Raw genomic sequence first — 26,956 nt, 5'->3', positions numbered from 1 at the left:
TTGTGTCCTCTCACTCTGGCGCTGTTGAGTGACAGGCCTGGAGGAGACGGTGTGGCAGGCGCACCCCCCGCAGCACACCAGGACTGGCCCCCTCTTGCTTTGAGCAGTGGGTGCTGCCACGCTGCCAGAATTTCCAGTAAATTTCATGGTAACCCATCAGGCCCATCATTAAGCCCCCTGGAGAGTTCAGGAAGTGTGAGAGTGGGGCGGGCTCATCCTGGCTCACGGTGCATCCCCGCCTTGCAGACCATCTACAACGCCATCAGTCACGGCACGCCCTGTGTGGTTGTGGAGGGCTCAGGCCGCGTGGCCGACGTCATTGCCCAGGTGGCCGGTCTGCCCATCTCCAAGATCACCATCTCCCTGATTCAGCAGAAGCTGGCTGTGTTTTTCCAGGAGATGTTTGAGACGTTCACCGAAGGCATGATGGTGGAGTGGACCAAAAAGGTGAGGCAGGCAGGCACGTCGGTCACCAGGCACGGTGACTCGCAGGCACTGGTAGCCAGGTGAGAAGGACCAGGGCACAGGGACCCAGAAACGGAGGCCTGGCGGGCCTGGGGTGGGCACAGCGTGGCCTGCAGAGGGTGGGGGCTTCAAGCCGGCCAGGGGCACAGGGCAGGCGGGCAGCCTTTTGCTGAGGCAGCACGCGGTCCTGCCCGGGGAGGGTGGGTCTTGAACGTCAGGTCCCGGGCTGGGACAGTGCAGGTGCGAGGCACAGCTGTTCTGGGGACAGGAGCTGCTGGGCTGCAGGCCAGGGGTCTGGCCGGTGCTGAGGCCGTGAGTGAGCGGCAGGGGCACTGCAGCTGGACAGCAGCCGGAGGCAGCCTAGCTTCCCAGCCTGGCGAGCGCTTGTGGTCTCAGGTGACCTCATTAGACATGGATGTCCTGTGAGACTGCTTTTGCCAGGTCAGGTCAGTTTGTGAAAACACAGGCCGGGCTGTGAGCTTCACCTCCGTTCCCTACCAGCCATTTCGGATTGGCAGGCCAGCCCTAGGGCCTTTCCTCAGTTAGTGTATAAATTATTCAAGCAGTTCTCAGAACTGAACCCACTGTTGTCAAAAGGCACCCGTTTCAATCCACTGTCCGTTGCCGAGTTGAGGCCCTGAAAATGGCCTCCAGACAACACAGTCTCAGCCGTGCCACGGGGGTGACCCCTCGTCATCACTCTCGTGTGGGGGAAGGGGTCCCAGCTCCATGGTCATGAGCAGTGATTCACACAGCAAAGGAGCATATGGGTCTGCAGTACATGGGCAGCAGGTGAGCAGCCAGTCTTTTCCCTCAGACGCTGCCGTTGGTGCACGTGGATACCAGCTGTGGGGGTCTCGTCAGGGGGCTCACAGCCAGCCCCAGGCAGCTGTGTGTCTGGAGGGCACATCTGCCCTCTCTCAGCACTGCTCTTCCTGCTTGTCAAATACGGACAATGATGGTTAAACTCGGAGGACGGGATGAAGTCAGCTGTATAACGTACTTCGTTTGTGTCCGCACATATGTGCCCCCAAGATGATAGCTGCTATCATGCGAACCAAGGGCTGGTTAAGTTCAGGAGACACTTTGCCTGGAGGTTGGGGGGGTTGGGTGGCTGGGGAGACCAGGGGCTATTTTGGAGTTGACGTGAAAGCTGGACCCCGAGGGAGGGGGAAGGTTGGGGTCTTAGAAGGGGAGGTGGGTGTGTGAAGGCACCTGCTAGGTGAGGTGTGGTCCCTACGGAAGCATGAGCAACACGCTGCAAGATTGGGTGTGGCCAGCCTGGGGGTGAGGGAGGGGTCTGAAGCTTTGGGTAGCCATGGAAGGGCTTATGGGGAGTAGCGACTGGTACAGGCAACTGGTAGCAGCCAGGAAACAATGTAATTGCTAGATGGATAGGTAGGTAGGTAGGCAGGCAGGCAGACAGACAGACAGATAGGTGATAGAGCGAATAGGTACATAGATATATACCGTGTTTCCCCGAAAATAAGACCTAACCGGAAAATAAGCCCTAGCATGATTTTTCAGGATGACATCCCCTGAACATAAGCCCTAATGCGTATTTTGGAGCAAAAATTAATATAAGACACAGTTTTATTTTGGGGGGAACACGGTAGCTAGGTAGGTAGGGTAGGTAAGTAGGAAGATAGGAAGGGTGGGCAGATAGATAATGTGGATAGATAGATACATTCATGGATGGACAGGTAGGTGGATGGATAGGTGATGGATGGATGTGTAATGGCTGGCTGGCTGGCTGGATGGCTGGCTGGCTGGATGGCTGGCTGGTTGGCTGGCTGGCTGGATGGATGGATGGATGGATGGATGGATGGATGGATGGATGGATAAGTAGGTAGGTAGGCAGGTAAGCAGGTAGGCAGATTGGTGAGGAATAGCAGGGCCCAGATGGGAGGACCAGGGAGAGAAATTTTATATTAAACAATGCTGGGCGTTCAGCAGACATCGCCTCATGGGTAAGGTGAACATTCTTTACGCTTGGGTTACGTTTTCTACGCGACAGACCACTCTCAAACATTGCATATTTGTCCCTTATGCACTTTCATCTTCATTGTCCAGGCCATGGGGAGGCACGGTGGTGGCCCTGGCCACACAGGCAGGCAGGATGCGTGCTCAGGGCTCTAGTTCCGTGTCTTGGCTTTGATTCTCTGGGTGCCCTGGGAGGGGGCCGGAGGCCCGCTCGTCACTGCGTACCTCACTTGGGAATATCTGTTGCAGATCCAAGACATTGTCCGGAGGCGGCAGCTGCTGACCATCTTCCGGGAGGGCAAGGACGGCCAGCATGATGTGGACATGGCTATCCTGCAGGCTTTGCTGAAAGGTGAGGGTCAGGCAAAGTGGGGACCCTGAGTCCTACACCCCGGTCAGGGGGCCGCTGGCAGGTGGGTGCCCATCACCAATGTTGCGGTACAGGCGCCTTCCTCATGTTCTTATAAAATCTGAGCACAGCCCACACTAATTTAACCCTTTGTGGCCATCCTAGCTCCTCATAAAATTTCAGGGTAGGAAGAAAGAAGCGTGGAAGGCCCACTCCTGACTCCCCACACTTGGTCCCATGCTAGAACTCCCTGTCTCCCCGGCAGGCCAGTCTGACGCAGAGGGGCCTCGTGACAGACAGCTCTCGGGTGCTTCTCCTGCGTCTGCCCTTTGCTCTCTGGCTCACTCTCTCAGGGCACACTCTTTACTCTTCCCTCTTCTCCCGCCTTCCTGCTGGTGTCCGCACGCCTGAGCTAGGGACACGGCCCCCAGCTGACCCTGACGCACAGCAGAAAGCTTCCCTGGTGGCCTGTCCAACGTTACCTTTATTTCTGTACGTCCACTCCACGCCCGTCTCACTGGCCCATGAAACTTCTGACCTGTGAACCGGTTAAAACTGAGACTAGAGACTTCCGTGTAAAGGCCTCGTCTAGGGAGAGTCTCCTGGGACAGAGAGCTGGGAAGAGCTGCTTCAGCAACAGAGTGGCTCCCTCCTCTGTGGGGTGGGACCAGGAGCTGACTCACCATGTGGCCGAGGGCCAGACAGCCAAGTGTGAATATCTGGGTGCGGGCGGGTCCAAGGGGTTCCCCCCACAGATGGCAGTGGAAGCATCTGTCTCTTCTCTGCCTTCTTCTCTGAAGCAGCCAAAGGAGCGAGAGGAGGGAGACCAGGCAGCCCCTGTCTGGGGAAACCCTTGAAGGCGGTGACAAGGGGCCCTTGGGGACACTGGGCCTGACCATCAGTGCACAGCACTATAGGGGGACCCTACTCGTGGCCCAGAATAGACCCCACGTACCTGGGCAGCAAGTACTGTGCTCTGTTTGCACACAGAGCCAGACCAGCTAACGCCGTAGTCGTGGTCACTTCTGGGCGGCTGGGGAGCGAGGGCATGTGCACGCACCTGGGTGCCGGCGTGCTTCCTGTCCTGATAATGGTGGTAGTCACGCAGGTGTAGACGCAGTAGGAAGTCGTGGAGCTTTACAGTTAAGGTCTGAGCACCGTGGACTCTGCTATCCTCAGTAAGAAGTTTTAGGGAGATGCTTCGGCACAGCTCGGTTGTGCAGGACAGCCTGTGGGTACCCCACGTGTGCAGGGGGCGCACAAAGAGACTGTGAGGGCCCCGGGAGACAGACAGCGTACTCACATCCAGCATAACTGGTCGTAAGTGGTTGCGCAGGAGAAGGGAGTGGGCCCCTGGAGTTTCGGAAAGGAGCTCCCTCTTAATTCTGTGGGTGTCTGTGAAGACACGTGTGGTTATAAATACGTGTGGGGTTTTTCGGTGATAACCTTTATACAAACAACTTCACTGAGGTACCGTTTATATGTAGTAACCCCCACTCTAAGTTTACTGCTGGGTGAATTTTAACAGGTGTGTGTGGACCCCATGTCCCCCCCACAGTCCAGACACAGGACCATTCCCTCACCCAGAAAGTTCCCTCGTGCCCCTATGTCATCAAATCTCCCTCCACTCCACCCCGGTGACCCTTTATCTGCTTTCTGTCACTACAGATCAATGACATGTTCTAGAACTTCATGTAAATGGAACCAGATGTTGTATTTTGTTTTGTGTCTCACTTCTTCTGTTCAGTGCCGCGGTTTTGAGATTCATCCACGTTGTTCACCTCTGTATGAGAACTCGGTTTCTTTTTGCTGCTGAGTGGGTATTGTGTCCTGAGTGGTGCTGCGTCCTGAGTGGTGCTGCGTCCTGAGTGGTGCTGCGCCCTGAGTGGTGCTGCGTCCTGAGTGGTGCTGCGTCCTGAGTGGTGCTGCCGTGAGTGGTGCTGTGTCCTGAGTGGTGCTGCGTCCTGAGTGGTGCTGCGCCCTGAGTGGTGCTGCGCCCTGAGTGGTGCTGCATCCTGAGTGGTGCTGCATCCTGAGTGGTGCTGCGCCCTGAGTGGTGCTGCGCCCTGAGTGGTGCTGCGTCCTGAGTGGTGCTGCGCCCTGAGTGGTGCTGCGCCCTGAGTGGTGCTGCGTCCTGAGTGGTGCTGCGTCCTGAGTGGTGCTGCCGTGAGTGGTGCTGTGTCCTGAGTGGTGCTGCGTCCTGAGTGGTGCTGTGTCCTGAGTGGTGCTGTGTCCTGAGTGGTGCTGCATTCTGAGTGGTGATGTGTCCTGAGTGGTGATGTGTCCTGAGTGGTGTTGCCGTGAGTGGTGCTGCATCCTGAGTGGTGATGTGTCCTGAGTGGTGCTGCGTCCTGAGTGGTGCTGCGTCCTGAGTGGTGCTGCATTCTGAGTGGTGATGTGTCCTGAGTGGTGATGTGTCCTGAGTGGTGCTGCGTCCTGAGTGGTGCTGCCGTGAGTGGTGCTGCGTCCTGAGTGGTGATGTGTCCTGAGTGGTGCTGCGTCCTAAGTGGTGCTGCGTCCTGAGTGGTGCTGCGTCCTGAGTGGTGCTGCCGTGAGTGGTGCTGCGTCCTGAGTGATGTGCATCCTGAGTGGTGCTGTATCCTGAGTGGTGCTGCGTCCTGAGTTGTGCTGCGTCCTGAGTGGTGCTGCCGTGAGTGGTGCTGCGTCCTGAGTGGTGATGTGTCCTGAGTGGTGCTGCGTCCTAAGTGGTGCTGCGTCCTGAGTGGTGCTGCGTCCTGAGTGGTGCTGCCGTGAGTGGTGCTGCGTCCTGAGTGATGTGCATCCTGAGTGGTGCTGTATCCTGAGTGGTGCTGCGTCCTGAGTGGTGCTGCGTCCTGAGTGGTGCTGCATCGTGAGCACACGCCATTTGTTTTCCATCTGTTGTCGGACAGTTAGGTGGCCTCCAGCTTGTGGCTATTCTGAACCCAGATATTTGCTTCTTTTTCTGTTGGGTGCACCTCTGAGAGTGGAATGACTGGGTCTTTAGGGTGAGTGTATGTTTACCTTTATAAGAAACTTCCAAACTGTTTTCCAGAAAGATGGCACTGTTTCACCTCTCGCTGTGCAGCCTCCCCAACATGTGGTGCCATCTGTCGTTTAGACTGTGGCCACCCTCGTGGGTATGAGGTGACACCTCAGTGTGGCCTCCGGGTGACTGTTGATGAGTGTCTCTCCCTGGGCGAGGTGGCCGTTTGTCTGCCGTGTTGGTGGAGTGCCTTTCAGACCGTTGGTCCATGTTCGCTCGGGTGCCTGTCGTCTTATCCTTGCGTCATAGGAGCCCTGGACAAGCCCTTTGCCAGATGTGTGAGCCGGGTCCTCGGCGCGTGGCCTGCCAGCCTCCCTCATGGTGTCCTTGAAGAGCAGAAGGCTCATATTGTACTGTTTTGTTCCTTTCTGGCTCATGTTCTTCACAGCCCGTCCCATGGGTGCATATTTCCTCTGCTCACTGTAGAAGCTGTCAGCTTAGGTCCAGGGTCCACGCCACTTAATTCTGTGTGTGCTGTGAGGTAAGGGTCAGAGTTTCTTCTTTTCCCTCTCCAAATAACAACCCACGTTTTAATATGTTAAGGCAGAAAGAGAGCAGAAATGAGTTGGGCAAAACACTTGTGCTGAGACCCTGGGTGAGGTGGTGGTTTTGCAGTCAAGGCAACAATGAAGTGGGATGCTCTGTGGCCATGACTTTCGAAGGTTAACGTAAAGGTGCCGTCTTTGGGACCTGAGGTGGGGGTGGGGCTGGGGAGCTGGGGGAGCCAGGTGGTCCCTGATCCTAACAGGAGAAGTGCTCTTATGAAGGCGCGTGCGTGGGGAGCAGTTTGCCGCTGAGCTCTGCACGTAATTCGATTAAAATACAGAAAGGCTATGGCTGGTGATGGGCCCCTGCTCTGTGGCTCCATTAGATGGCAGCAGTGCTGACCAGAAGTGGCTTTGAGCCTCAGGTGGAAACCCTGGGCACTGTGCTTTTACCTGCAGCCTCTCAGAGCTGTGACCACTTTGGGCACGAGAACTGGGACCACCAGCTGAAGCTGGCAGTGGCGTGGAACCGCGTGGACATTGCCCGCAGTGAGATCTTCACGGATGAGCGGCAGTGGAAGGTAGGGCTTCTCGGGGCTGCTCTGGTTGTGGGCCGGCTGGGCCCACGCGCGTCGTGCCACGGAGGCAGGACGGGCCCTGGAGGTAGCCTCCTCCTGATGCAGCCCCTTCCTTGGTGGAAGGCGGCCCTGGGCAAGTTTCCTTCCCCCTGAACTGCAGACAGCAGTTGTCCCATCTGAGGGCACTGAGGCCAGGATGACAGGAGGTGGTGACCAGGGGCAGCCCCCTGCCAACAGTCCTCTCTCTCAGCCTTCAGAGCTGCACCCCATGATGACGGCTGCCCTCATCTCCAACAAGCCCGAGTTTGTGAAACTCTTCCTGGAGAACGGGGTGCGGCTGCAGGACTTGGTCACCTGGGACACGCTGCTGCACCTGTACGAGCACCTGGACCCCGCCTGCCTGTTCCACTGCAAACTGCAGAAGGTGCTGGCCAAGGAGCCCCCGACACCTGCCCTGCTCATGCACCACGTGACCCAGCTACTGTGGGAGCTGCTGGGGGACTTCACGCAGCCACTGTACCCCCGGCCCCGCTCCAGTGACCAGCCGCAGTGCCTGCCTGGGCCCCACGTCAGACTCAACGTGCGTGCTGGTAACGTGGCCCCGCCCGGCCTGGCCTCGTGCCTGGTCACTGCCGTGTCCTTAGCATGTTCTAAAACAATGTGGCTGGTGTTTTTATTAGAAAAAACACACTCCCGGTCCTCGTCTGCTCAGCTGCCCTAACAAAATGCCACGGACTGGGTGGGGTGCGGGGAGGGGCTTACACAACACAGTGTATTTTCTCACAGCTCTGGAGGCTGGAAGTCCAGCATGGAGGTGCCTGCAGGGCTGCTTTCTGGTGAGGCCTCTCCCGCCCATATGCAGACGCTGCCGTCTCTGCGGCCTGTCCTTGGTGTGCCTGTGCTCTGACACAGAGCCAGCGCTGGTGTCACTTCTCTTCTTTTAAGGACACCAGTCCTATTGGACCAGGTCCCACAGTGTGAGCTCATCTAACCTACATCACCCCCCGTAAAGGTCCTATTGCAATGGGGGTAAGACTTCAACATACGAATTTGGGAGGACACAGCTCAGTCTGTAACATTCCATCTTCTGTCCCCCCAAAATGCACATCCTTCTCGAATGCAAAGCACATGCACTCATTCCAACAGCCCCCAGGGGCTTCACTCTCCCGGCATCCACTCTACAGTCTAAAGCCCGAGGCCACATTGAAACCAGACAGGGGTGGGACTCGGCACATCCCTCCTGAGGCGACGCCTCTTCAGCTGGGAACCTGTGAGACCAGCCCAGCCATGTGCTTCCCAAATATGGAGGTGGGACAGGCGTAGGACAGAATCCCCACTGCTCAGGGAGACGTCGGGAAGGAGGCAGGGGTCACGGTCCCAGCAAGCCTGACACCCAACGGGGCAAATGCCGTGGGTCTGGGGCTCAAGGTAATTCTCTGCAGCCGGATGTGCCTTTGGGCCATGGGGGCAGCACTGCCACCCCTGTGGTCTCCGTAGCACTGGGCCTTGCCCCTTAGGCAGTGGGGGGTGGCCTCCTGGCCCAAGGAGATGAAGCTGAGCATCCTCGCCCATGGGCCTGTGGTGGCCTGTACGACCTTCAGGGTTTTCCCTCCTTCACTTGAAAGGTAACACCTTCATGGCTTCACAGCTCTGTGGAAACTCAGAGTCCCACAGGCTCCTTCATCCCATCCCGTTTGTTCTGTCCCCTGCCATCCCAGAGCCAGCGTCTCCACTGCTATAATCCTGTCTCTCCCTGGCTTCTGCTGAGATGGCGGGTTAACTCCAGGCTCCACATCCGGCATCTGTGTATCGAGCGGCTTTCCAGCCAGCACGCCTTGGTGCTCTCGCCAGAACTTTGTGCGTTATAGATGTGCTCTCCTGCTTTGTGCGTTATAGACATGCTGAGGACTTTGCAAATCTGTACGTTCTGGTTCCTTCTTGCTTGAAAATGCCTTTACCGTGTATCTCTCCTCTCGCAGTTTATGTTAAGCAGTCAGGAGAAACAGGCTGCGCCTTCAACACTCTGCTTTGCAGTCTCCTCAGCCAAGTATCCGGTATCATAGCTCACAAGCCCTACTGTCCACAAAACACTAGGACACCATGCAGCCGAGCTCTCTGCCGCTTTATAACCCCGTCCCCTTTCCTCCGGTCTCCAGCGGCATGGTCCTCGTTTCCATCTGAGACCTCTCCAGAATCACCTTTGATGTCCCTGTTTCTGCCAACAGTCCCTTTGTGGCAACCTCAGCTTTTCTGAGCCTGCGCCTCTAAACTCTTCCAGCCTCTCCCCATCACCCGGTTCTAAGGCCACTTCCACATTTTTAGGTCTTTGTAACCCCAGCACCCTCACTTCTCAGTACTAGTTTCTCTCTTAGTTCAGGCGACTATAACAGGACACCATAGCTGGGGGGCTTTTGAACAACAGACATTTATTGCTCACAGTTCTGGAGGCTGGGAACCCCGGGGCCGTGGTGCCTGCAGGGCTGATTTAAGTAAGGCCTTTCTCTGGGGCACCTGTGTGTGTGTGGCGGGGTGGCGGGGAGGCCGACCTGTGTGTCTTCTTCTTCCTGGACAACAATCCTATTGGATCAGGGTCCCACCCTAAGGACCCCATTTTACCTCAGCCACCTCCTTGGAGACCCAAATACAGTCACATTTGGGGAGGGGGCTCCAACAGGAATTTGGGGCACACTCTTCAGTCCATAACTCGCCCTTCCTAAACATTTCAAGTAGTACAAAAGGTTATGCATGGAAGGCGATCTCCCCGGTGCCCAGGACCCCACTTCTGCTCACCCAGGTCAGAATATCCCCCCACGTCTGGGTGAGGCGCTCAGCACATGCGCTGCAGCAGTAGGAGGGGAGGGTTTTTATTCATGCTTTGACTCTCACCTTGATTGCAGTGTAATGTGTGTTTAATATGATGCTGGATTCTACTGACAATATTTTCGGGGGTTTTACATGAGAATATTTAAGCCTTTGATTGCGGTTTTATTTTTGGAGCTGTCTTTGTCACGTTCTGGTATCAAGTTTATGTTAGCCTTGTAACATCTGTTGGAAGCCTTCCTTCTCTCTCTGCTGCAGAACATTTTATGTGGCTGGAATTCACTGCTTCTTACAAGCTCAGCAAACTTCCCTGGGCGTCCACCGGGGCCTGGTGCCTTTGGGGTAGTAGCTCTGATAACTTCCTCAGTTTCTTTCCTAAGGATTTCTCTGTTTAGGTTTTCTGTGTGTTCTAAGATTAGGTTGAGTTTTGTCTTTTTCTCTGCTAGAAAATGATCCACTTCTTTCAGGTTTTCAAACCTGTTCATTGTCCCAAGCAAGCTGTGCCTGAGAAAGACGTGTCTGTGGCCCAGCTTTTTATATTCACAGTTCCTTGCTTTTTGATTCCAGCGTATTTAAGATACCCCTTTGGGATGTCTTATGAAGGTCCGCAATGGGAGCTCACACTTAACCACGCCTGTAATGTAAGAAGATAAACTAATTTATAAAGGTGAACTTTCAGGAAATTTCCAAAATGACTCATTAAAGAAAGTGGGATTTTCTGTGTGATGTGTGTGGCACATGCTGTCTGCCCCTGGGACGTGTCCCCAGGCTGTCTGAGGATGTGTGTACTCACTGACCAGCCACCAAACCTGGGTTCTTGTGTCACTACATCGGTTGTGTAACATGCTCACATGCAACCAGGGTCTCCACTCTGCAGGCGACACTGGTGGGCCCAAAGCTTACAGCCCTGTCTCGTAACAAACAGAATTTTTCTTCAGAGGAAAAGGCTTTGATGCCATCATAGGAGACTCAGGGCCCTTGAGCTGCTTGCTGTGCAACGGCACCTACAAATGTTAGTGCAAGAGTTAGCTGGTAACCCGCTTTCTGGATGTTTTTACATCCAGATGGAGTGACAGCTTTGGAACCCCCATGTGCATGAGAACTGCCTAGGGAATTTTTGAAAATGCAGGTCACCTGGCAAACCCTCCAGGGACACAGGTTCTGAGAAGGTGTGGGGCTGTGCTCAGGACCTGTGCCCCCACCAGCGCCCCTGGGAAACCTGATGCTAGTGGGGACCTAGGTGGGGGGCTGTGACTGTCTGCTATTCTCCAGGTGCAAGGGGTGTGTCTCCAGTCCCTCTACCCGCATTCATCAGACCGTGTCACCTTCACCGTGGACCCGGTCCGTGACCTTCTCATTTGGGCCATCATCCAGAACCGGCGGGAGCTGGCAGAAATCATTTGGGCTCAGGTAACCAGATGCACGGCCATGGAAGACCAGTGACAGGGCTCCAGCGGGGAGCCTGACCAGAGACCCCAGCACGGACAGCAGGTGGGGTGGCACATGGCTATGGGGGGAGGAACTCAGGGGACCCAGCGTGCAGATCAGAGGGTTTGGCTTTAGGCAAGAAAAGAACTTGGAAAAGGTGAGCCACAACTGCCGTTCTGTACAGGCGGAGGCTCTCTGGGCAAGTCCTCCCTGGGCACCCAGGCTCTGTGCTCAGTGCACAGGCTGTGGCCGTCCTGTTCAGTAGAGGCTGCAGGGCCATTTCCATGCCCAGAGGGACCACGTGCGTCCTCATTGGCTGGTGGGACCTCGATGGTGACTGACCTGCCATGTGGATGGGGAGCAGGCCCGCTGCTCTGCCCTGAGCCCGGTTCAAACTCATTTTCCTCTTAAAGGGGAAGTAATTTTTCCTCAGAGAGGCCCCTGTTTTCCAGTGCTGACATTTCCAAAGTCCTCAGTGTCACCAGCAGAGCGGCCTGGTGGTGGTTCTGGGGGGGTATCCGCCCTCTCCCCAGGGATATGGTGGGTCAGCATCTGGGCGGAGCCTGACTGTGGCCTCGGTCAGCTGTGCACCGCGGGGCTCGGGATGCAAAGTGCAGAGCACCAGGCTGTGACACCAGACCCTCTTGCTGGGCCGGTGCTGCCCTCAGACCCAGTGCCTCTGGGCTGGGCTTCGAGAACCTTCCCTGAGGTTTTCTTGGCTCTCCTCCAGTGCCTGGCACTGGCAGTACCACCGAGGCAGGGAACCCTGTACCTGGACGGGGACTTGCATGAGTCCCACTTCTCCCACTGGGTGCTCTCTGACCCTCAGCCCCACACCTGGGGTGGACCAGATGCTGTGGTGCTCTGGGGCTCGTGCTGGCAGGTGTGTTTAGTCCATGTTATGGGCGGGCAAGCCGGCCACCTAGCCCCCAGACCACTCTCACTGTCTGTGCAGGAGACTGGGCCCCAGAAAGAGCTTATGTGTTGATTTGGGGTGACCTAAATGATTTATCTAGATAGAAACCACAAATGGTCATCCAGCGGCTTGGGCGGTTCCGAGGGTTCTGCTTTTGTCACCTCAGGCAGGGTGTGGGGTCCCCGGGCTGGACCCTGCCTGGTCCTCACCGTGGCTTCCGTGCCTCAGAGCCAGGACTGCATAGCCGCCGCCCTGGCCTGCAGCAAGATCCTCAAGGAGCTCTCGAGGGAAGAAGAGGACATGGACAGCTCCGAGGACACGCTGGCACTCGCGGACGAGTACGAGCAGAGAGCCATCGGTGAGCTGGGACCACACTCAGCCCATGTGTCACCCTGGGGTCCACGTCCCGGTCTCAGCCCTCGTCCTGTCCAGGCTGTGTCATCTGGAGGGGCTGCTCTCTGACACTGTCCCCGGCATCAGTGATGGGGACCCCACTGCTGTGACACGGACCTTGCTCCTCTGTCAGGGGTCTTCACCGAATGCTACCGGAAGGATGAGGAGCGAGCGCAGAAACTGCTCATCCGCGTGTCGGAGGCCTGGGGGAAGACCACCTGCCTGCAGCTGGCGCTGGAGGCCAACGGCATGAAATTCATGTCTCACGGGGGTGTCCAGGTGACCTTCTGTGTGGCCTCAGGAGCAGATGTGGAGCTGCTGGGACGCAGCCCCCACTCCTACAGCTGGCACAGATGTTCATGCATTCGGGCCCCTCGGGGACCCAGGGACAGTGCCTAGCCCATCGGGTCACATGTTGCAGACCCGACAGACCGTCTTTCCTCCCTGTTCGCAGAGAAGGGAAGTGACACTAAGTGCGAGCTGGCGGTGGGTCACGAGGGCTGTTGGTCTCCTCCACACAGGCTGTTCCTACATGGGCGACCCCAGGAGCCAGGCAGCAGTCCCCCACCTGGGGCCTCGGGGGGGACGTGTGGGCAGGGGCAGCCTGTCCTGGAGCTGAGGGCAGGTAGCTGCTCCATGCCCAGCGGAGGCCTGGCGTGTGGCTGGTGCCCTCGGAACTGCTGCTTCCTCGAGCAGCTTCACACATGTCCATGCAGCACTGCCGTGCGCCGCTACGCTGAGGCCTGGGAACACCTGGGGAAAGGCCTGTCACCCACCCTCCCAGCACACACACAGGGGCCAGCTGGGGAGAGCCAGGAAGGAGGGCCCTGGAGCCGGGATCTGGCTTTTCACCCACCTCTCCACCCTGGCCTTGGGGCAGTGCAGCCGTCCTCACCGGGCAGATGGCGGGGCCGTCCGCTGCCACCCACCGCATTGCAGGGTTGGGGCCCAGAGAGCACTGTGCTCAAGCGTGTGGAGTCACTCACCCTCGGGCGGGGCGCAGAGCTGGGCTCAGGGTGGGGGCGCGGTGGCTGCCACCCTGAAGCTGACCCCTCTGTCCGCAGGCCTTTCTGACCAAGGTGTGGTGGGGCCAGCTCTGTGTGGACAACGGGCTCTGGCGGGTGCTCCTGTGCATGCTGCTCTTCCCGCTGCTCACCACCGGCCTGGTCTCCTTCAGGTGCTGCCTGGCTGAGGGGCGTGGGCACCGTCACACGTATCCTCACGATTGTGCCTGGAGCCTGGAATGGGGGGGATGCGTGCGGGCAAGAGGCAGCAGGAGGGACCCCACTTGTGTGATGCTCACAGCCCACCCATCCCCCATGTCCCTGAGTACCCCGTCCCCCCCAGCACCCACGTGGCGCAAGCGTTTGTTATCGCCCTGATGGATCCAGGCTGTGGGCTCCTTTGGAGTCTCCCTCTCTGGGCCCCTCTGTTGTAGCTGCCTGTCCGGCTGAGTCCTCCCTTCCCAGCCATGTGGCATGAGCACATGTGGGACCCTGCTGAGCACGTGGGCCGGGGGCCTGGGGCACCCTCTGGCCTCACCCCGCACTTGCCCCCAGGGAGAAGAGGCTGCAGGCGGCCTGCTGCCTGGCCCGCGTGCGCGCCTTCTTCAACGCGCCCGTGGTCATCTTCCACCTCAACATCCTGTCCTACTTCTGCTTCCTGTGCCTCTTTGCCTACGTGCTCATGGTGGACTTCCAGCCCTCGCCCTCCAGGTGCGAGTGCCTCGTCTACCTCTGGCTCTTCTCCCTGGCCTGCGAGGAGTTGCGGCAGGTACGTCCCAGCCCTTCCCTCAGTCCTCTCAGTGTCCTGAAGGCCATGGCCTGTGGGGCCCTGGGCACCGTCTGAGATCCCAGGGTGGAGGTGCAGGTGGCTGGTGCTGTGTCTGGGGTATGGGGGGTTGGGGGCCTGGCCTCCTGTAGCCACACCCCATCCACAGAGGCCAGAGCCCCAGCCTCAAAGGGCAGCCCAGACCCAAGGCCTGCCCTGCTCCCTGCGTCTGCCCCCCTCCCAGAAGGGATCTGCTTGTTCCCATGGGGCTGCCTGCCCCACCCCCAGCTGTCTGGGTCTTATGGATGCACAGGAAGGCCACACAGGGCTGCCTATTCACTCCGTGGGTCTGACCGTCCTCTTGGGGCTGCTGCAGGAAGCAGGAAGGCTAGCTGGCTCCTGACGGGGAGGGGCTTCCCCAGCACACACATTTGCATACTGGGCAGGGCCAGGGGCCAGGCCGCTGAAGGAGCCTGGCATCACCTCCTGCGTCACCTGTCACCTCTCCAGCTCTTCCTGACCCAGGGGCGGTGAGAACCGTCTCCTCCCAGCTTGCTCTCCAGGAAGGAGCCAGCATTTTACTGCGGGTAAGACAAGGGTGACCACAGGCCAGGCCTGCCAAACGTATCCTCTCACAGCTCCTCTACGACCCTGACGGTTGCGGGCTGGTGAAGATGGCCCTGCTGTACTTCAGTGACTTCTGGAATAAACTGGACATCACTGCCATCCTTCTCTTCATAGCAGGACTGACCTGCAGGTGAGCGGCCCTCTGCCCTCAGGGCGCTTGCAGGGGTCTGTCCCGGCCACCCTGGGGCTCATTCCTCCGAATGCATCGTCTGTCCAGTGGTGACCCTGCCTACTCAGGACTGCCTGAGGAGCAGAGGACGGCTATGGAGAGGTCTCTGTCACCTCAGATGGCTGCCCACGGGCACAGGCGTCGTCCCAGCCCTGCGGCTCCCTCCTGCTATAGCCCTGGCCTCTCCACTATCCATTACGGCTGCATAATGGACACAGTCCCCATGCCACCATGTCATGATCCCCTTTCTGCACAAAACGTGAGGGACCCTGCCCAGCCTCCTATCCCAGGATGCCGGCACGGCTGGCTGCCCTGCCTGGGGCGGGGCTTCCGGACCTTTATGGAGAACCCACCCCCACCCCCCGCCACCCCCGGAGCCACACATGGGCTCTGGCAGGTGAGCAGGCGGCCAGGAACAGGGCCTGGGAGCTGGGAGCTGAGGCCCCTGCCTCTGCCCCGGGCCAGGCTGATTCCATCATTGCTGTACACCGGGCGCGTCATCCTGTCTCTGGATTTCATCATATTCTGTCTTCGGCTGATGCACATTTTCACCGTCAGTAAGACGCTGGGGCCCAAGATAATCATCCTGAAGCGGATGGTAAGGGGGAGGGGCTGATGCCAGTGGCAAGTGAGATGCGCCGGGGCTTAAACACACGCCCACTTTGCCCCCGGGCTCCCACATCCTGGCAAGCCCCTCTCAGGTCTCTGCCTGTATGTCACCTCTTCCCGGCAGCCTTCCCTGATCTCCACAGCTCATTCCCTATCCCATTAAAGCTCATGTTGCTGCCCTCTGAGGGTCATGGTCACATCATGGGTGCCCAACACCCCCTGAGAGTGTGGGGCAGCCCCAGGGCTGTCTCCCCGGAACTCCTGCTCTGAGCACCTGCAGGTCGTGTGGGATGCGTGGCTGCAGCTGTGCCTGCTCTCTCTGCAGATGAAGGACGTCTTCTTTTTCCTCTTCCTGCTGGCCGTGTGGGTCGTGTCCTTCGGGGTGGCCAAGCAGGCCATCCTCATCCACAACGAGAGCCGGGTGGACTGGATCTTCCGGGGGGTCGTGTACCAGTCGTACCTCACCATCTTCGGGCAGATCCCAGCCTACATCGATGGTGGGCGTGGCCCTATGACGGGTGGGGGGGGAGGGGTGGGCAGAGGAGGCCCCGCCCAGCAGAGGTCCTGCCACCTCATTGCACTGGACGCCTCATTGCACTGGACAGGCAGTAGTGTTTCCTGTTTGCTCAGCTCTGCCCTGGGGGCAGGAGCTTCCGGAGTGCCCAGGGCAGAGGAGCGGCTGCACCGTGGTCCCCTTGGGGGATGGCATCCGCTGGGGTGCGGGCCGGGCAGGGTACTGAGCTGTACCTTGCAGCTGCTGCTGAGCTGGGAGCTGTAGGTGGGCTAAGGGTGTGGCCTGGGACACCAGCTGATACCCCCTCCCAACATTAATTCCACCCTAGTCCTCTTCCACCACGGTCAGAAATCATTTCCTTCTTCTCTGGATGGAGAGACCGCTTTTGGTATACTGAGCTTTTTCGTTATTTACTCATTTTAGAATCTAAATTTAGAACATTTGCTTCCCCCTAGAAGACCTCCCTCACCCGTTAGTGGTCACCCCAATTCCCCCCAGCCCTTGACTTTCCATCGTTATAGAATTTGGCTTTCTGCACATTGTGTAGAACCTGAATAATGTACCATGCAGTCTTCTTTTTCTTAGCACAGTGTTTCCCACATCCGTCAATGCTGTAGCAGTATCAGAACTGCGTTCCTTTTTTGTGGCTGCACAGTATTCCACTGGATGGACCACATTTTGTTTCTTCATTCATTCATAAGCAGAGAACATTTGAGTTGTTTCTAGTGTTTGGCTACTGTGAACAATGTAGCGATGAACAGTTAGGAGTGTTTGTGTGAACGTGTGTTTTCTTTTCTCTTGGATGAATACCTCACAGTGAAACTGCTGGGTCACTTGGTGACTCGGTGTTTGACTTTGACTGCCAGACTGTCAGACAGCAGCCGCACCACCTTATCCTGGCGGCCGTGCACGAGGGTTCCGACCTGTCCACATCCTCACCAACACTTGTTACTGTCTGACTTTTTCATCCTAGCCATCCCGCTGGCGTTTAGGTTTGCATTTACGTGTCGCTGTGGTTTGGGTTTGCATTTACCTGACAGCTGTTGAGCATTTCATATGCTTACTGAGCTGTTTGTGTGTCTTCTTTGGAGAAATGTCTATTCCTATCCTTTGCCCATTTTTCAAGTGGGTTTTTTGTCTTTTTATTGAGGTGTAAGAGTTTTTTACATATGGATACTAGTCTCTTACCATATATATGGTTTGTAAATATATGCTGGCATTCTTAGGTTGTCCTTTCACTTTCTTTATGTTGTCCTTTGAAGCACAAAAGGTTTTAATTTTGAGGAAGTTCAATTGATCAATCTTTTTTGTAATTTGTGCTTTTGGTGGCATATCGAAGAATCCATTGCCTAACCATAGTCATGAAGATTTATTCCCATGCTGTTATTCTAAAAGTTTTATAGCGTTAGCTCTTACTTTAGGTCTTCGATCTATTTAAATTAATTTTTGTGAATAGTGTTCTTCTGCATGCAAATTCCAGTTGTTTCAGCATCTTTTTTTGAAAAAACTGTTGTTTCCCCATTGACTTGTCTCAGCACCTTTGTCACAAATCAGTCGACCATTATTGAAAGGGTTTGTCTCTAGGCTCTCAGTTCTGTTCCATTGATGGCTACGCCTGTCCTGTGTCGGGACCACACTGCCTTGGTTACTGCAGCTGTGTAGTAAGATTTAACACTGGGAAATGTGAGTCTTTCAACTCACGTCTTCTTTTTCAAGATTGATTTGGCTTCTGGGTCCTTTGGGTCCATGTGAATTTTGGGATCAGCTTAATCAATTTCTCCAAAAAAGGCATCTAGGATTTTGACTGTGAACATGATCTTTAATTTCTTTCGGTAACATTTTGTAGTTTTCAGTGTCTAACTGGCAGTCCTTTTGTTAGATTTATTCCAAAATGTTTTATTCTTTGTCATGCTGCCATATCTAGAATTACTGTATTAATTTTGTTTCTGGATTGCTTCTTGCTAGTGGATAGAAATACATTGTATTTTGTATATGGAGCTTGTATCTGGGAACCTTGCTGAACTGATTCATTAGTTTCCATAGTTTTAAGTGGACTCGTTGGGGTCTGCTCTGCGGGAGATCGTGTCATCTGCAGACAGAGACACTTGTACACATTCCTTCCCAACCTGGTTCCTTTTACTCTTTTTCCTGACTAATTATCCTGCTAGAACGTCCGGTACAATGTTGAACAGAAGGATTGAGAACAAACATCTGTATCTGTTGCTGATCTTAGCAGGAAAGCTTTCAATCTTTCACTATTAGATACGATGCTTGCTGTGGGTTTTTTGTGAATATCCTTTATCCAGTCGAAGAAATTTCTTTCTATTCCTAGGTTCTTGAGTGTTTTTCTTTTGAAAGATTTTGTCAAATGCTTTTTCTACATCTATTGAAATGTGCATATGGTTTTTGTTCTTTATGCTGTTAATATGGTGTATTAATTGCTTTTCAGATGTTAAACCAACTCTACTTTCCTGGAATAGGTCTCGTGTGGTCAAGGTATAGAATTCCTTTTATACGTTGCTGAGTTTAGTTTGTTAGCCTGCTGTAGGGGAGTTTTACATCTATATTCACAAAAGGTATTGGTCGGTAGTTTTCTTTTCTTGTAGTGTTTTGTCTTCTTTTGGTATCAGGGCAATGCTGGCCTCACAGGATCACTTAGGAAGTATTCCCTCCTCTTTCATATTTTGGAAAAGTTTGTGAAGGATTGCTCCCCTTCCTCCCCCCACAACAAAGACCATGCCATTTACTTACAAAGGCCAGTGTGGGAGCTGAAGGAGGGAGGGTGGGAGGGAAGCCACGCAGACGGGGTCCCCTCTGGATTGCTTGGGACCGTTTCCCACTTGGAGAAAATTCTGTTCCTTGTGCCTCCGTATTCTCAGTCACGGTGAAGGATTGGTTTTCATTCTTCTTTTAACCATTTGGTAGAATTCACCAGTGAAGCCATCTGGACCTGCACTTTTCTGTCAAGTTTTAAAATTACTAATTCAGTCTCTTGTTGTCGGTCTATTTATGTTTTCTGTTTGTTTTTCAGTCACTTGTGGTAGTTTGTGTCTTTCTAGGAATTTGCCCATTTTTCTAAGTTATCTAATTTGTTAGCATATATTTTTGTAATATTTTATTATAGTTCTTATTTTTGTAAGATTGGTAGTAATGTCCTTTCTTTCATTTATGATTTTAGACATTTGAGCCTTTTCTTGTTCTCCCTTGATCACTCGAGCTAAAGGGTTGTAATTTGGTTGATCTTTTTCAGGAACCAGATTTTGGTTTTGTTGATTGTCTTTGTTGTTTTTATATATTTTTTTTGTTTTATTTATTTGCATTCTGATCTTTGTTATTTCTTTCCTTCTGCTTGCTTTGGGTTTAGTTTTCTTTTCTCTTTTTAGTTCACTAAAGTGGAAGGTTACGTTATTGAGCTCTTCATTTTAATATAGGTATTTATAGCTATTATAGTGAGTTTTTATCAGAAAATTAATAACACTTTCAAAAATGTATTTGATTACAAAATAGTACATTCTCGTTGAAAACATTTTTAATTTAAGGTAAGTATAAAGAAAAGTGTTGTTCCTAACCCCACCTCCCAGAGTGAATTGCTATTCACAACCTAGTGTATTTCCTTGAGATTTTTTTCATGCACAAGCTGGATATGTCCTCTGCTTTTCTACCAGGGCGGGACTGTGGCTTGTGGTCACCTGCTGTGCGTGTCAGCATGTCACCTCTACACCTCTTCCCTTCCTCATGTCCCCGTCTCTTCACCATAGTTGTTAATTTTCTCATTTTGAGCTCTGTCCCACCACATTGAGCTCTCCAGGTTTGGGCCTGTGTCTCCTGGTGCAAGCCCCTGCCTGGGGCCCAGGAAGTGCCTGGTGGAGCGGCTGGGTCCTAGGCGGGGGCACGTGCCAGCCTGGAGAGGAGGCCTGGCTTGTGGGGCTTCCCTTGGCCACCACCCTTCTGCCCGCAGAGGATGCCTAACTGTGGACAGACAGCTGTCCTTGGGCTATCTCTGGGGCTGAGCTGGCAGTGGAGGTCCCCCGATGGGCGGGCGTCCAGGCCCGCGGGAGCCCAGGCCTGCGGGTGTCCAGGCTCGAGGGCATCCCGGCTGGTGACTGCCTGTCTCCTTTGCTCTGGCCCCACTGCGTGCTAGGTGTGGACTTCAGCCTGGACCGCTGCAGCCCCAATGGCACTGATCCGTACAAGCCCAAGTGCCCCGAAAGCGACGCCACGCGGCACCAGCCCATTTTCCCTGAGTGGCTGACGGTCACCCTGCTCTGCCTGTACCTGCTCTTCACCAACATTCTGCTGCTCAACCTGCTCATTGCCATGTTCAAGTGAGTGCCAGGCGGGTGGGGGCTCTCCCTGGCCGGGTGGCCCCCGTCACCGCTGCCCACTCCTGTCACCACCACCATGCAGCCCTGGAGCCCGGGACTCAGGCCCCAGTCGCTCTCAGGTGCTTTGCTCAACGCAGGCTGAATGATGCTGGCCGTTCTTCTGGCCCCTGTGTCTGTCCAGGGCACTCCTGTTGGGGGGACAGTGGCACCAGTCATTTCTGCCTGTGGGCTGTGCTGCGGGACGCTACGGGGGGCTGGCTGCTCAGTCTTGCTCCTCCGTGGTCCTGGGGTCAATGGGGCTGCAGCAGGAGAGGGGGGAACTCCATCTCCATGGTCACGGACCAGCCTGTGGAACCTCTGGGTGCCTCACAGGGACATCAGCCTCCCTGGAGGGGCCGGGGACAGTCACGTGCAGGGGGCAGCTGGATTTGCACCCAGGCCTCTCAGGACATACAATTTAGCTTTGCTCAGCCTCTGTCCTCTTGCAGAAAACACTGTTTTGCCTGTTGTTTGTGAACATGAAATAAGGTCCTGAAGGTGAAAGCTTTCAGCAGGCCTCCCACTTTGCAGATGAGGGAGCCGGGCTGGGCGGGACAGTGCCCTGTCTGAAGTCACCTCTGGATATGGAGGAATACATGTCAGCACTCAGTAAAACTGCTGCTCTCACAATGTGGGGTGACCTGCATTTGTTCTCGTGTAAGAAGCCCAAAGGAGACAGGAGTGCAGGGCCAGCCCGCCTGTGGCATGGCGGAGGCCAACAGCCACCCCTAGCTCCGCTGGTCCACCAGCTCCTGAGGCCCTTTCTGGCCTCTGCAGAAGAGCCCATGGGACCCGTGACCCTTGTGGAAGTTTTTTAATTCTGGGTTTGGACAGGCACTATTTCTCTTCCCCTTTTATCAGCTAAGTTGCTGAGGTTGTCACTTTCTGATTTCATGTGACAGTTCCTGAATGTGTGCTGCAACTGTGACACGGAGGCCACAAGGGGCCAGTGGGCAGGGGCTCTGTCCTCGTAGCAAGCAGAGCAAGCGCATTTCTGCACCTCTGGCCTCCCCTCCGCCGGCCTCTGCCCATCTCAATTTGGTGCTGCCAGGGTCCATGCAAGACGAACGTGCGGACAGTAAACTTGTCTGCTGTTGAAGACACCGTCCCTTCTGTTTGTCAGGTTCAACTGATAAGCTCCTTTTAGAGTTCAACGCCAGGACGACGTCTGTCTCATGACAAGTGTCCGCTTTGTTTTATCGTTACTGAGGTTTATAAGCCGCCAGATCTAGGTCTTCTTCCTTTGTTCACACCTTGGCCCCCAGGAATCGCCCAAGTCTGAGCCTGACTAGTCCACCATCTCTTTGTGCCTCTAGAATCGCCCTTCTGGGCAATGCGTGTCAGCTCTTCATGGCCGTCACCAGGCACCGGCAGTGAGATGGGCGTCAGTCACTCTTGCCGGTGTCCCCATCTCATGTGACCGGCATGCTCCTTGCCTCCCACCAGCTACACGTTCGAGCAGGTCCAGGAGCACACGGACCAGATCTGGAAGTTCCAGCGCCACGGTCTGATAGAGGAGTACCAGGGCCGGCCCCCGGCCCCGCCCCCTTTCATTCTCCTCAGCCATCTGCATCTCTTCATCAAGAGGGTTGTCCTCAAGATACCTGCCAGGCGACACAAGCAGCTCAGTAAGCTGGACCCTTGGCCGTCCCCACAGCGCGTTCTTAGGAGTCTTGGGGGCCAGACGTGGGCTTGGGGTGGGTGTGGTGGCTGCTTCTGGAAGACAGGAAACTCGGGAAGAGTGCAGACGAGCCAGGCCACTGGCCTCACACCAGCCCCTTGAGGTGGGGGGGCTCCTCCTGCTTTCGGGTGCAGCCCCTCCTGGTGGGGCCCTCGAATGGGCCGGGCCTCATGTGTCCTCGTCACGTGGAGTCAGGTCGCTCTGTTCCCCACACAGAGAACAAGCTGGAGAAGAATGAGGAGGCCGTGCTCCTATCCTGGGAGATGTACCTGAAGGAGAGTTACCTGCAGAGCCAGCAGGACCAGCAGAGGCAGAGGCCGGAGCGGAAGATGGAAGACATCAGCCACAGGTGTGGGGGGCAGGAGTGCAGCACCCGTGGCTGTGACACACCTACGGACAGAGCCCACCTGGGGGACGCCCAGCGGCTGCTCACCTGGGGCTGGGAACCTCCCTGTGGCAGCCCCTGCACGTCTACGGGCACTGGGCCCTCCATCAGCTGACCCTGAGAGGCCACGTGGGGTAGGGGAGGGGCAGAAGGGCTGCAGGTGCCCGACTGGACGCCTTGGAGGGTGGACAGTGCACGGCCTCACTGCAGCTCCTGTAGGGCCTTGGTGGCCCAACCCCGCGCTCAAGCCCACTCGGCACGGTCTTCCCACTCTCCATTCCTCCTGCCCCACTTTGCAGTCAGTGTTGGGGATAGATCTGTCTGCTCCCTTCTCTCCACCCCACCCCTCAGCCCTGTGAGCACTAGACGTGGGACACTGGGTCCTGCTATCACTGTGTGCCTCGCTGGGGGCCAGGAGGAAGGAGGGGACACGGTGCCATGTGGTCAGGGCAGCTCCTGCCCCTGACATGGAGGTTCCCACAGGCCATGGAGAGGGGCATCCTGGGGCCCCGGGATGGGGAGCAGCCAAGAGCGTGTGCCCCTCCCTCTCCTCAGAGACAGCCACTTGCCTTTCTATACCTCTCTCGGCTCATCAGTGAAATGGTGACAGTAACATTACCCACTGGCTGCAGAGTGGCCGTGGAGCCTGAGGCGTCCACTGGCTACGAGACCGTCCCCCTAGGGCAGCAGGCAGTGTTCGTTCTGTACAGAAACATGCATTATCAGTACTTTCAAGTGAACAGGAAGACGCCTGAAATGAAGGCCACAGAGCCCAGCTGCTGAGGCTGATGGGGGCCCCCGCCTTCCAGCTGGCCCCGTTTCCTCACCGTCCAGGCCGCAAGGCTGGCCAGCTGGGCTCAGCTGTGTCCTCTTCCAGGGTGGACACCATGGTGGACCTGCTGGAAATGGACCGTCTGAAGCAGTCGGGCTTCATGGAGCAGAGACTGTCCTCCTTGGAGGAGCAGGTGGGTCCAGGCAGGGCTGCGTGTGGGGCCCAGGTCTGATGGGCCTGGCCGGTCCCTAGCAGTGCAGTGGCTTTGAGAATGAGCATGCCGGAAAACAACCAGGAGAAGGAGGTGGGGAATGCCAGGGCGGCCACTCCCAATGGGAAGGGGCGCCTTTTATGTCCTCCGGAGGGTTCTTCCAAAGATTTCCCTGCAATTTAACCGCCCCCCCCCCCCCACACACACACACTGCACTGTGAGGTGGGCACATCGTGGCCGTCTGGGGAATAAACTCTGGTCCCCTCCTTGGGCCTCCTCAGGCCTGTCCTGAGATGACCACTGTTACAGGACTCTGCCCGGAACCCGGGAGGAGGCTGTGAGATCACAGTGGCCCATGGCTGTCCTCAGCCCTCCCAGCAGGCCTCGCGGTGTTGGGGGCTGCCCGGGGAGCAGGCAGGCTGTGTGGGGCCGGTGTTGACCCCATCTTGCTTGGGATGTGCCTTCCAGGTGGCCCAGACGGCCAGAGCGCTGCACTGGATCGTGAAGACCTTGAGGGATGGTGGCCTTGGCTCGGGAGAGGACGCCCCCACCCTGGGTGAGTGGTGGCTGCACTTTGAGTCTGGGCTCTGTGGGGAGCAGAGAGAGGCAGACATCGGGGGCTGCTGCTGGGCCTGGAGGAAGGCTGCCATGCACGTGCCAAGTGCAGCCGAGGCTCCCGCCCCTGACTTGACCTAGCGGGGACTTCCAACGGGAAACCTGGCCCAGGACCCCATCCTCTTCCTGTGTCTCATGCTGCAAAGGGGACACCTCCAGAGCCCAGGTCTGATGGGCCTGGCTGCCCAGAGGAGGTGTATGAGACCCAGCCTTGGGGACTAGGTGACAGAAAGCCAAGTCTGTGCTGCTGACTTGGCAGGCAGCCAAGAACCGGGCACGAGGACCCTCTGGGGGAACTCTGGCCCCACAGCAGAGGTGCCCCCTCCATTGGATGAGCTTCCGTGAGGGCCGTGAGCCCAACTGGTTACCGAGAGCCCTGCCAGTAGCTGCCCAGGGAGGCAGGTGTCGGCCGGGTATACGCTTATTGCTGGACCCCAGATCTCTGTCCTCCCAGGGCTGCAGTGCTGGGGGCCCCAGGGAGGGTGTCCTTTCAGGGCTGGCGTTGGACCTGGGCTGGGGGAGGGGAGGCAGCCCAGTTTGGGGGAAAGGTCTCTAGAGGATGCGCCATCCTGTGGGCTCAGTGCCTGAGCCCGGCCGGCTTTGCCCACGGCTGGTGTGGCTGTCCCCAGCGCCCCAGAAGGCCTCGGAGAGGCAGGACCTGGAGCTGGATGGCAGGCAGGAGGCAGAGGACCTGACCCAGGCCCCCCACGTGAATGCCCGGCACCTCTTCTACCCCAACTCCCCCGTCCTGCGTTTCCCCGTGCCTGACGAGAAGGTGCCCTGGGAGGTGAGTGCCGTCCAGGCTGGGTGGGTAGTGCTGGGGGGTGAGGGAGCCGTCCCGCCCCAAGGGGGCGGGTTAGCCTGCAGCAGAGGAGGAAACTGAGCCACACGTCCACACAGCTGCAGGTGCTGGAGCTTGGACTTGAGCCCAAGCCACCCGGTGGGCCTCTGACCCACACTGGGAGTTTCCGGTCACCCCACTTTCCCTAGCTCCCATTGTCCCCAGTGCACGGTCACTGCCCCCTTCTGTGCGTGCCAGGTGAGTGGAAGTATTGAAGCAGGGGGACAGAGACAGATATAACAGCACTCATCCCACCCCCGCAGGCTTTGTCTTTGGCCTTTCCGGAACATTCCGGGCTGTTGCTTTCATTACCTGCTCCCTCCCTGGTCCCTGCCAGTCGGAATCCTTCTCACCTCTGTGCCCAGCTTAGCCCCTTGCCTGTCCTGGGGAGACTCCCTTAGCCCACCAGTTCTGTCGCCAGTCCCTTGGCTGGGTCCCCCATGGCTAGTGTCTCAGGTCGGCCCCAGCTCAGAGCTGTCTTTGGGGTGCTCTCGGGGTCCTGAGCTGTGAGCGCTTGGAGGAAAAGCAGACAGTCTGAGGGGAGAACCTCGATTTTGTGCAGACAGAGTTTCTCATCTACAACCCGCCGTTTTACACAGAGGAGAGGAAGGGCCAGGCCTCGGTGGACCCCGTGGCAAAGTGAGTGTGCCGTCCTCACGGCCCAGAGTGGGAGGGCGAGGGACCCCAGTACTCCACAGTGACCGCGGGGAGCCCCACAGCGTCTGCTTCCGGCCTGGACAGGGTGCCCGGCACGCTGGGGGCGTGGCTGGGGCACCTGCGGCCCAGTGGGGGGGCCTCCCCAGGTGTGGTCATCACACTGCTCTGCCCGCTTCCCCTGTGGGGACGTGAGTGCTTGTGTCCTCCCAGCACCCTGTAGCCTCTGTCCCGGATTACCTCCAACGCCGGGGACAGCCCCACGGGCTGCAGGGGCGTGCAGGGCAGCTGTGAGGTTCAGGACAGGCTCCCTCTGTGAGTGCCGCCCCGCTCGCCCACCCCACCCTCATGCAGGCCTACTGTGTGCCAGCCGGGGGTTCCCCAGGTGAAGGAGCCGCCCCCCCCCCCCAGGAAGGATCGGGAGGGACCACAGATGGCCAGGACGTGGGCAGGAGTGAGGGGCCTGAGGGTGGAGGTGGTGCTGGGCCTCTCTGGAATGTTCTGGAACAGGGAGAGGCTGTGTAAAAGATGTGCCAGGATCTAGCAGATGGGTTAGACCTGCGGGCTGAGAACGGCAGGTCAGACATGGATGATGAATGTCTTCTTCCTGTTTTACTGTGAATTCACATGAACCCACCCCAGTGTGAGAATCTGTAATTTGGAATAGGTCCTGGTGGGGTAGAAGGAGTTGGACTGCCCGGCCAGGAAACCTCAGGCCTGTGTTAGTTCCCAGGCTTGGGGAGGAAGGACAAGTCCGTGTGCCAGGGCCTGGTACCCTGGCGGGGCCCTTGTCTGCGGCCCTGATGCCCCTGGGTACTTGGCCCTGACCCCATGCTGCCCCCTTGCTGTGTGGTGCCCTGGGTCGGTCACATGCTCTCTGGGGCACAGGATGGCCACTTTAACACCTTGCTTGTCTGCAGCAGGGCCAGACTTTTGCTCCCAAGGAGACCTCTTTGTTTTCCAACTGACCCCATGCAACTTGAAGCCCCCACCTCACCCCTTGGGCTCCCCAGGGGCTGGCTGTCCCAGTGGCAGGCGGCAGGCTGAGCAGACCCCTCTCTGCCCCAGGAACCCCAAGGGCCGCACAGGGCTGCGTGGGTGCGGGAGCCTCAGCTGCTTTGGACCCAATCACACGCTGCAGCCTGTGGTCACTCGGTGAGTATGCCAGTGACGAGGACGCCCCGACAGGGACTCACTCCCGGGCCCTTCCCCGTGCACCCAGATTGCCCAGAGGACCACTCGTGTTTGGCACCAGCCTCACGGTGGGGTCCACACAGGGAGGAGTGTCCCAGGCCAGCTGCC

The 26,956-nt window shown here is 56.8% G+C and overlaps 1 protein-coding gene across 3 annotated transcripts in view; it reads left to right on the top strand.

The window, feature by feature from the left end:
* Positions 1-26,956, top strand: part of TRPM2 (transient receptor potential cation channel subfamily M member 2) — a 46,210-nt gene that overhangs the window by 14,735 nt on the left and 4,519 nt on the right. For all 3 annotated transcript variants that reach the window (XM_019745729.3, XM_019745725.3, XM_019745731.3), the window contains exons 9-28: positions 247-447; positions 2,698-2,800; positions 6,767-6,888; positions 7,136-7,465; positions 10,978-11,115; positions 12,278-12,407; positions 12,576-12,721; positions 13,507-13,619; positions 14,002-14,215; positions 14,851-14,969; positions 15,474-15,606; positions 15,943-16,114; positions 20,273-20,456; positions 21,942-22,123; positions 22,393-22,525; positions 23,439-23,526; positions 24,013-24,100; positions 24,789-24,946; positions 25,563-25,639; positions 26,723-26,809. In XM_019745729.3, the coding sequence (XP_019601288.3) occupies positions 247-447; positions 2,698-2,800; positions 6,767-6,888; positions 7,136-7,465; positions 10,978-11,115; positions 12,278-12,407; positions 12,576-12,721; positions 13,507-13,619; positions 14,002-14,215; positions 14,851-14,969; positions 15,474-15,606; positions 15,943-16,114; positions 20,273-20,456; positions 21,942-22,123; positions 22,393-22,525; positions 23,439-23,526; positions 24,013-24,100; positions 24,789-24,946; positions 25,563-25,639; positions 26,723-26,809 (2,918 nt within the window). The remainder of the gene's footprint in view (positions 1-246; positions 448-2,697; positions 2,801-6,766; positions 6,889-7,135; positions 7,466-10,977; positions 11,116-12,277; positions 12,408-12,575; positions 12,722-13,506; positions 13,620-14,001; positions 14,216-14,850; positions 14,970-15,473; positions 15,607-15,942; positions 16,115-20,272; positions 20,457-21,941; positions 22,124-22,392; positions 22,526-23,438; positions 23,527-24,012; positions 24,101-24,788; positions 24,947-25,562; positions 25,640-26,722; positions 26,810-26,956) is intronic.

This window comes from Rhinolophus sinicus, chromosome 17 (genome assembly GCF_057876585.1).
Source record: "Rhinolophus sinicus isolate RSI-liver-muscle chromosome 17, RSI-T2T, whole genome shotgun sequence".
NCBI classification, from domain to species: Eukaryota; Metazoa; Chordata; class Mammalia; order Chiroptera; family Rhinolophidae; genus Rhinolophus; species Rhinolophus sinicus.
Note: the sequence above shows the minus strand (reverse complement) of the source record. Positions and strands in the feature narration are given on the sequence as shown.